This window comes from Coturnix japonica, chromosome 2 (genome assembly GCF_001577835.2).
Source record: "Coturnix japonica isolate 7356 chromosome 2, Coturnix japonica 2.1, whole genome shotgun sequence".
Lineage (NCBI taxonomy): Eukaryota > Metazoa > Chordata > Aves > Galliformes > Phasianidae > Coturnix > Coturnix japonica.
The window spans coordinates 39322279-39332412 of NC_029517.1; the positions used below are offsets into that span (position 1 = coordinate 39322279).

At 41.9% G+C, this 10134-nt stretch overlaps 1 protein-coding gene across 8 annotated transcripts in view; it reads left to right on the plus strand.

Annotated features, from left to right (window-relative positions):
• The window catches only part of FYCO1 (FYVE and coiled-coil domain autophagy adaptor 1), a 29663-nt gene extending 20965 nt beyond the window's left edge, over positions 1-8698 (plus strand). For 6 of the 8 annotated variants that reach the window (XM_015854082.1, XM_015854090.1, XM_015854083.2 and 3 more), the window contains exons 15-19: positions 1631-1690; positions 2311-2406; positions 3351-3561; positions 5285-5394; positions 5799-8698. In XM_015854082.1, coding sequence (XP_015709568.1) covers positions 1631-1690; positions 2311-2406; positions 3351-3561; positions 5285-5394; positions 5799-5874 — 553 coding nt within the window. In that variant the 3' untranslated portion in view covers positions 5875-8698. The remainder of the gene's footprint in view (positions 1-1630; positions 1691-2310; positions 2407-3350; positions 3562-5284; positions 5395-5798) is intronic. The other 2 variants (XM_015854087.1, XM_015854088.1) reach the window with 2 other exon arrangements.
• Positions 8699-10134: the final 1436 nt, after the last annotated feature.

A 10134-nucleotide genomic window follows, 5' to 3' on the forward strand; every position in this document is an offset into this window, starting at 1 on the left:
ATATTGAGTTTGACCAGTTTTAAGGCTGGGAAGGCCATTTTTTTCTGTGTGGGGTTGTTGTTTTTTCATTCATACTGGATGTTGCATAGTTCATGGTTAAGTTGGGATTTCCTGCAAACCAGTGTGTGGGTCACTCACAGCACATAGTGGGAGATCTTCAGGTCCATTCGTTCTTTTTCCTCAGCTGTCTACATGTCACTCTCACGTGCCCAGGTATGTCATGGGTCTGCTGTGGCCCCTCTGCCCCCTTCTGTCCATGTGTACTCATACACTTATATACTTCATACACAATATTCTTGCATACCATGTCTCTAACTCAGAGAGCTCCACATCCTCCATGCTTTATCCCAGATCATTCTTTTCCAGGAGCTGTCAGTGTATACTTCTAACCCTTTGCTGTACTAGTTGTTATTTTTTCTCTTCTCATTGATGAGCTGGAAGTGAAGGTGGATAACTAATTTAGACTGTCAGAGTTGGACTGCCACCTGCTAGCTAGCAGCAAGCCCAGTTCCTATTGTTTTTAACTCCAAAACCTTTCTTGATGTTGGTCACAGCATTTTTAGTATCATTTGAGAGAAATGCTTTCCACATATAGGAGCAGTCATGCTGTACTAGACCATGCAGCTGGGAGACAGTGACCAACTGTAGAGACCTGAGGAAAAGCATAAGAATAGACTAAGAATGAAGTGATATCGTTCTTTTCAGAATGCTCTTGCAGCCTCCAGCAGTCTGTGTCTCAAGGATTCTCTTAACTGTTCTGTTGTTGTAGGCTTTTCCATGCCTCACTTCTGCCTCTTATCAGCCCTAGTTCATGTCACTTTCAAAAGAAAAGGAAGAGAAACAATTTTGGCAGATCCACCAGAGGTCTGGGCAGTGGTGCGTGGCTGCCACCTAGTGTGAAAAAGTCATACAGATAGAAATGCTGCTGTCAGGGGGAGAGTTAAACTATAAATTGCATCAAAAGCTGTTCAAGGAATGAGAGAACTTGAATGCCACAGATAACAGTGCTTTATCAGTTCAGGAAATGTGTTAGACAGTGGGTGCAGTTGAATATGCAGTTTTATTAGCAGTCACAACAGTAAATTCTTCCTAGTTCCAGCCAGTGGTGTTGCAGTGTAATGATGTAACAGGTAAATGCTTAGCTCACTAAGATCACGTATGACTGCATGTACTGACATGGTATATCCAGATGCTGCTAATGCCCAGATGGAGGCGTTGTTACCTGGGGCTGTTTTTACCCTTCAGGGGTGTTGCTTGTAGAGCAAGATCCCTCAGAATTCAAAAGGAATTGCTAAACTGTGAGTAGATTTTGAGATTAGTCTACAGAAAGTGTAACAATTCTGCCCTTGCTACATAATTACACTTTATTTTTCAAAAGCACATGTAAGTTATATTGCTTTTATTAGATTCCATTGGCTTTTGAATGAACCAGCTGTTGGATTCTCTGTATGTAAGTGCCTCTGGAATTTTCTGGCAGAATATCAGCCTAACTGTCTTAGTTACCAGCCTCCTGCAATGCAGAGATGCAAAGTATCAGTTAAAGAAGCTCTAACTCACTTGGGAACTACCAGCATTTGTGTACTGACTCTCCCACTCATTCTTTTCTTTGCTGCTTACATCTCTGCCTCAGCCCTGTAACTCATAGTTGGTGGTATTCCAGAGTGTATCCAGTGCATCTGCCTTTTTTGAGGTAAGGAGTGGATAAGAGATTCCTCCTCTTACCATGGTGTGTAGGAGGCACACAGCTTTGTCATCGTGTAGCAGCTTCTTCAGTGTGTTTGTTTGAATCATCCAATATTTCTTGTATGGAAAGAAGGTGTATGTTACTGTGAAAATACATTTTATGTACCGTATATCAGAATAAGGAACTGAAGAATATATTTGTAAAATGCCTCATGAACTAAATCCATGACAAATGTCACGTCCCAGGGTAGGGTTTGTTTAAGAAACGAGTCCAGACTGTGCTGCTTGTCTCTGCCCCCCAAGTCTAGATTTCCACCTGTGGTGAAAGCTTTTAAACCTGGCAACATCTCAGTAGGGAGTTTATCTTAAGGCTGTCAAAGGGGTGTTCTGGAGGCATACATTCCTCTTAGCTCACGAAGCCAGGATAGAAGCTGTCAGCATTTTGCACAGTGGTTAGCAGAACAGGACTGCAGTTCTGCCCTGGCAGTTTTGTCACTAGAATATGCAAAATAAAAATGATGTAATTTGCTATTAAATCATTTCTGTTTTAGGAAGACCTAAGCTTCCAAATAATATTTGACCCCATACTACTTAGATAATGATGGTTTTCCTTTTTTCTTCTCCTAGAAACAGCACTTGTAATTCTTCAGCCTTTGATGAATCAGAAGAGTGGCAGGTTGCTCAAGATGCTGAGATAAGCTTGTTGAAGTCAGGAGAAATCATGTAAGCAGCACGATTTCATTACTACCAAACAAAAAAAATAAAGGCTGAACTCTGATATCAGCTATGTGAATGTGTTGTGCAGACTCCTAGAAGCTCAGATTGATTGTGTCCCACAGCAGAATTTGGCCTGAGGAGGAGCAGAGAATGTATCTGAGCTAAGCAGAGCAGCAGCAGTGAGGCAGGTCCTTTCTCTTAGAAACTTAAGACCTGAAGAGTGATGTGTTAGATCAGTTTTAGTTAGGATAATGTAGGTGAGCTACTTAGCTCTTAAAAACTGCCGTTTTCCCCTGAAGAAGGCAAGCAGCATTCTTCTGTTAAAGGTCCACACTGCTTTCAGTCTGAAATAGATATCAAAATGAAGTGGGCTAATAAAATGCTTCGAGAGTCAGGATCACCTAGATGCTGAGTACTTCCATTTTAGTTGAAGGGTCATTTAATCAACCTTTATCCAGCTTATTTGGGTAAAACAGAGCATGCAGTAAGAGCTCCAGAGGATCTAAACAAAGCTGTTGTTTACATTCCATCCCTCTGCCCTCTCTGAACTCTTGATCCCTGTTTTCTGTACAAATAATGTCTGGATGATAATAATAAATTGACACATTTCTGTTTACATTTCTATGTGAAAGGAACAGTAGAGGGCAGCAGACTTTTTTTTTTTAAATCATAGGAGCTCTAGAAAGCTTTATTCAAGAAAGATTTTTCCAGTGAAAATGAAATAAATAAGTAAATAATATCCACATTTGTTAAAACAGTGAAAGTACTTTCATCTTTTCTACAGTTCTTGCTTTCCTCCAGGGCTGAATTTTCCTGTGTCTTGTTAGACCTGTTCAAAGTTGCTGTGGAGACTACCTTGAATAAACAGAAAATAAAAAATGGTGATTATTATTTTTGTCTCAGCTATTAGGTTGGATCTCTTCAAGTGACTGTATTTTTCTCACTTACAGGGTCAGATTACCCCTTACAGTGGAGGAGATTGTAAACTTTGGGGAAGGCAACAGAGAACTGTTCATTAAGTCCAGCACTTACAGTATCATTCCCATCACTGTTACAGAGATTGGGCTAACAATTAGTTGGATATTTTCATCAGACCCTAAAAGCATCTCCTTCAGCGTCGTCTACCAAGAATCAGAAGACACGCCATTGGATCAGTGCAGAGTAAGGCTGTTATTTCCCTGTGGGATCTTTAGTTTCTTTACGTCCTTAGAAATTGTAACATTCTTCAGTAGGCTCCCCAGAGGAATCAGCCAACATAGCCAGCTGATCTCCACAATAGTGCTAATTGCTATTGCATTGTAAGGAGCTGTTTTTTCCAATTGTGTTTTCCTGGAGGCAGAGCTATGTCTTTAATTATTTAACACTGCCTGCAAAAGTTGAGTTGAAAAACATTATAGCTTCTACTAGTCTCATCATCACTCACTATTATTAAGCACAAAAAAGCAAACAAACAAAACATTTTGAGGATAAGGAATCCACAGCTACGCTGGGCAACCCATTCATGTGCCTCACCACTCTCAAAGTAAATAATTTCTTCCTAGTGTCCATTATGTATCTACCCGCTTTCAATTTAAAGCCATTACTCTTTGTCTGATCACTACACTCCCTGATAAAGAATCCCTCCCCAGCTTTCCTGTAGAGCCCCTATAGGTACTGGAAGGCTTCTATAAAGTTCCCGCAGAGGCTTTTCCAGGCTGAACCAGCTTCAGGTGGGATGTTATGAAAGTAGAGTAGAAGAGGACAGTCATATCCCTTGCCCCTCTGGTCACACTGCTTTTGATACAGCCAAGGATGTGGTTAGCTGCCTCTGCTGGCCCGTGTTGAGCTTCTCATCAGCCAACACCCCCAAGTCCTTCTCCTCAGAGCTGCTGTCAATTCATTCTCTGCTTAGACTGTTTGTGTTTGGGATCGCCCTGACCCAGGTGCAGGATCTTGATCCTGATTTTGTTGACTTTCATGAGGTTTGTACAGGCCCACCTCTCAAGCCTGTCAGGGTCCTTCTGGATAGCTTCTCTTCCCATCCCACCTCACAGCTGGGTGTCATTCCACAAACTAGCTGAGGGTGCTCTCAGTCCCTCTGTCCATATCACCAACAAAGATGTTCATTAGTGCCGGTTCCAGTATGAACCCAGAAGGGCGTCATTCTTCATTGGTCTCCATCTGGATTTCAAACTGTTGACTGCAATTCTTTGAGTGTGACCATCCAGCCAGTTTCTTATCCAGCCAGTAGTCTAGCCATCAGTTCCTTATCTCTTCAATTTAGAGACTGGAATGTTATGTGTGACAGTGTAAAATGCTTTACACAAGTCCAGGTAGATAACACCAGTTGCTCTTCCCTTATCTGTAAATGCTGCATCCCTATTGCAGAAGGTCTCCAGATTTGTCAAGCACAATCTTTTCTTTCAGTGGGAAGGTGTGTTGGCTGTAATCCGTCATCACCTTGGTTTCTATGTGCCTTAGTGTAGTTACCAGGAAGATCTACCCCATGGTCTGAATAATCCAGGGGGTATAAAGCATGTATCAAAAGGCATAAATCAGCTAATTCTGCTCTTGGATATGTTTGTACAGATTTCATATATAGCGATGTGGATGTTCGTAACCTCGCTGTTTTAAAAAACACTAAAAAACCAGAGTTTTAGAGATCTTTCTCTAAAACTGAGATTTTCAGCTGTAACTTATTGCTGGAAAGAGGGCGTCAAAGGAAAACAGATGTTTTACTCTGAGACTTTAGTTTGGGTGAACTTTTAATGCTAATCAGTGAAAATAAATGGTTTTTCAGGCATATATGCACTTTAGGAATCTAAAGTGTAAATATTTTTCTGAAGGTGAACGTCAGTTTGTAGGTCAAATAGCAAGTTTCAGTTTGATCTGTATTGAATTCCAGGTTCTTATTCCTATGACCCGCTGCAATTCTCATAAGGAAACTATCAGAGGACAGATGAAAGTCAGAAACCCTGGAATCTACACACTGATATTCGACAACACATTCTCTAGGTAGGTCCTACCTGAGTGTAAAAGGTGAAATAAACTTGGTTTTATGGGCTGTGCAACTGTTAAGATGTACCATTATTCTGCTGTTGGGAAGTAAGTGTAAGAAATTGCTCCCAGTTTGCCAAAAGATCTTCAACCTGAGTTTTGGTTTTTGTTCTTCTATTTTGTTTTCTTCTCCCCACCATAGCAGGCTTTACCTTGTTTGTCTCAACCTCTGAGAAGATGAACAGAATAGTCAGAAATGTTATCTTTGTAACAAGAGACCTGACAGCCATTGTGAAAAAAAATCTCTTCTTAGCACTGGTTATTTTTTTTGCCTGTCTGTAAAATGAATTAACTTGTAAGAATTTCTGCCCATTGATTTCAGCTAACACAGCCGTCTTCTTCTTCCTTTTGTTTCTTGACAGATTTATTTCAAAGAGAGTGTTTTATCAGTTGACTGTTGAGCGACCTGTCATCTATGATGGAAGTGATTTTCCATAGCCTTGAATATACTGTGTTATTTTTAATTAAATTTGTAAGAAATGCTATTATTTATGTATATGTAAGCATTGTGACTACCACTATTTGAAGACTTTGAAGCTATGCAATAGTTATAACGCACATAGAGAGCATATACACACTAGAAAACAAAGCCTTTTTAGGAACACTAATGGTTCTGTACTGTGTACAGATTGCTCAGAAGCCATCTTGTTTGATTCAACAGGGCAAGGAATGTTCCAGCCAAATTTTTTTTCAGTGGGGGAAAAAAAAGTAAGTGTGGAAGTGACTTAATGCAAACTGAAATTCTCCACTGAAAATTGAATTACTTTTCTTACAAAAATATCCTTCAAAAGGAAATTTAAATAAAAATGCATTTTTTTTTTTTGTTGACCTCTTCATTGAGGAATAAACACACCCATTTCCATTCTGCTCTGCTGCTCTCACAGTCAGGACAGCAACTATGCAATTCTTCAGTCTTTGCAGACATATATTGTAATCCATCTAGAATTTTTTATCTCTTTCAAGTTTTATAAGCAGCAATTATAGATGTTTTTACATTTTGAGCTAAGATTTGGTGAGTCTTAACTGGTTTTTATAAATGCTGTGGTCTTTAATACCAGTTGCAAAGCAATAAAACATAAAGCAACAGGTTTTTTCACTTTTGCTCACCATACTGTGTAAGTTTTTCCAATGCATTGAGCTCTTATGGTGAGTATCAGTGGCAGAATCAGGTATATGGCTTGTAGAATAAAGTACTACTCACTGTGTGACACTTGGAAGAAGAGCATTTCTTTTTCCTGCTGTAGCACCTTGGTCAGCAGAATTCACATAAAGCACAATCTCTGAGGAGGCCAGCAATGTCCTTTCTCTCTGTAGACTAAGCACTTAGGGAACGCTCCATAGGGTGTCTGATTCTACAACAATAGGCTGGTTTCTGAAAGATGGACACAAAGCAGTGTTTGACATTTGCATAGTAATAGCTTGAGTTATAGGGAAATTTATGGGGAAAAAATACAGCAGATAAAGCTAACTGTTGCTAATCATTCATTCCGTTGTTAACAATATATAAATACGCTGATCCTGAAGAGGAGTGTGAAAGAATGACTGCCCTTCGTGGACCACCTGGACTTTGAGTTGCATGTTCAGGGCTTTCTGACAAGGACTTGCACTCAGGGTGGCACCAAGCTGGAATCGCAGCCTTTTCAGCGAGGCTGTCTGGCTCCTGGATGTTCTACTCTTCAAATGTCTCTTACCAGTATATGTGATGAACTGTGCTGGGCAGAGGGGTTGGTGAGAGGTATGTGCTGCCTTACTCTTCCTGAGTAACAGGATGCAGTAAGAGTTAGACCCTTCCCTGGCTGTGTGCATAAAAACCGAGGTGGACAAGAAACCAAAGTGGGCAATAAGTGACACACTGCTCTGTTCATGAATTATGGCATATTTCAGTGTTGAAGCTACGTCTTATATTTAACTGGGCAAGAAGAGTTTATTTATTGCTGAAGAACGGATATTGTGTACCGTATGCTATGCAATTTCAAACAGCTGTTACTGAAGTCTGCTGCTTAAAGTTTTCTTTTAAGCTTTTAGGCGTGATTTTTAAAGGCATCTTGTTGCTGTTTTATTTAGTTTTATTTAATACTAATCTTACTAGGAGATCCTTACTCAAATGCCAAATGTAAGTTAAAGGGATGCCATCAAACGTTTTAGGCCAAAATATGACATCTCTGCTCAGAAGTATTTATCGGTAGTCAGAATCGTTTGACAGGCTTGCCTCTGGATTTCCTCTCTGCATCCTTGTTCTTAAGATTTTTTCATTCAATAGCAGATTTTTTTAAGGCACCATTTATTCTTACAGTCACTGGCTCCATGTAGTAGGCCAAATTTTTTCATGCAAGTTTTTCATGTAGACAGGCCTGAGGTTGGCTGAAACTTGTGCTTGGGAGGTGGGTAATAGAAATGCTGGATGGTTTTTATTTAGCATTTGAGTCTTTCTGGTAGCTTTTCTTCAGGTTTTCCTGTCACATGAGAGAAGTTTTGTGGCTTTTTTTGCTCTCTGAAAGAGGACAAAGAGGGGGAGCGGGAACCTGTAGTTTCAAGATGAAAGACTAATGTTTGCTTCTCACAGAGGAAAGCGTTTAAGCAGAATTTGTTTCAGTAGAGCAAATACTCCAACAGGTGAAGATGCAGCAAGTGGACATGAGCTCAGCTGTTGGAAGGAACCGTTCAAGTAAATAAAACCATTGTGTCACCCAGATGAGGGAGTCTTTCCACCTCAGGGGCTGATTTAAGGGGATGTCACACCTGTGACTTTTATACACAAATAGTGTATACAAAGGTAGTGTACCTGACGGGGTATTTTCCCTGGGTGCTAGAATAAGGAAGGGTAATTTGTTTTTTGTTAGGCAGGGGTTTATGCAGAAGAAAGAATACAGTTATTTTAAGAAAACGGCGTGACATAATTCCTTTATGCAGCATTACTCGATGCCATGTTATGAAGAATCACTTTGATTTGCACAGTAAGAAGCAGCACCACTACAGAAGCCTGAATTTGCTCTTTATAAGACTTGAAATTGCACTGTAGTTTTAATTATACTCAGACACTTATACTGTAACTTGATCAGACACATCTTCTGGTTTTAGCTGCAAGTCCCGTTCACATCAAATTTCATGTTCCACATGGGGGAAAGAAGAGATCTGTATATGCCAGCATCTGTGCAGTCACAGAGGTGTAGGCAGTTACGTACTGGAATGTTTCTTGATGCTTTTTTGTTTTCCTTTTATAACCTCAGGAATTAAAAAAGAAAAATAAACTTTATCATCCAGCGTGTATGTCTGCTTTGTGCCTTGTAGGGAGAGCTTTCTCTTAAAGGTAAATCAGATCTAGGCTGGAAGAAAGGTTGGGAAATAAGGAAAAATTAGAAGGCTAGAAGATAAGATTTGAGTCCATTTATACTGAACGACTGTGCGAGTCAGAGGCAGTTCTTCATGTATCACCTCTGCTCCTTGCCTCGGGGGGGATGGAGAAACATCTATGTGCATTTGTGGACTCGACCCCATGTAGGCTAACCTGAGCTGCTGGGGCTGTCAGAACGGGGACAGGAATAGGAGAGGCCCCACCACCATCAGCCATCACTTCTTTTTTTCAGTTGCTGCTAATTTCTGTGTCCTCGTGGGAGATTTCTGCTGGGGGCTGCAAGCAGAAGTTCAGAGGCACACCTGGAATCAAGTCTCAGCCATACCTAGCATGGAATACAAGGGAATTCCATGCTAAACGCAAGATGATCCCAGCCCTAATGCAGTCTTACATGGGATTTTAACCGAGCGTCGATCACGTGGAAGTGGTGACTACGTGTACCAAACTCAGTAGTTCAGGTTTCAGGGTGAATCCAACCATAGCATGTTATTTACTGAGACTTCAAGTGATGTTTGCAGCAGCCATGTCTCCTGGCTGTCCCGTAGTTGCTCTGCTCCCTGGAAGAGGCGTTCCTGTAGTGCCCATCTGTTGGAGGTGGGAGCTGCTGTCAGTTGAGCAGGTTTGTCTGTGAGAAGTGGCATTTCCTCCTCTGCTCTCATGTTGCTTCCTTTCCCCACACTGTAGACAGGCTGCTGCAATGCTACGTGACAGCCAGACAGTCACAGCCACCTCCGGGGGCCTTTGAGACATGGAATTAATGACAGTTCAGCACTACTGGTGGCAGTCCCCATCATGGCACAGCTTTGCGTAGTGAGTGATTGAGGCAAAACCCGTCTGGCCGACACATACGGCCTTGGCAGCAGCTGGCTGCGCTGCTCCACTCCGCTCTCAGGTTGATGGAGTGCCTCGTCCCCAGCTTGGGGCCTCTGGACTGTAATGCTGAACAGGTGCTGAGGGGTGAAAAAATGAGGATGGGGCCACATGCCAAAATGCGATGGGACACACACACAGCAGGGAGGCCCCCGAGGAGCAGCACCTCTACACCGAGCCCCGCTGGGAGCGCGCACTGCAGGCACTGCCTGACTCAGAGCGGGATGTCGTGACCGGGGGATGACCCGGTGCCCTGACCTGCTGAAAGTTCAGCGTCGTGTCACCAGCCTCAGCAGTTTCACTCGCTGGCCCCACATGAGAATTTCCCACCACGGTTCTGCTGAGTGAGGGCGCAGCACTCACCTGTGTGCCGAAACGTGAGCGACCCTCATTGCTGCTCACAGCCACCAGGAATTCAGTTCGGGAGCAGGGTAAGTCCTCTTGCTTGAATTAACGCTATAAAGAGCAATGCTGGA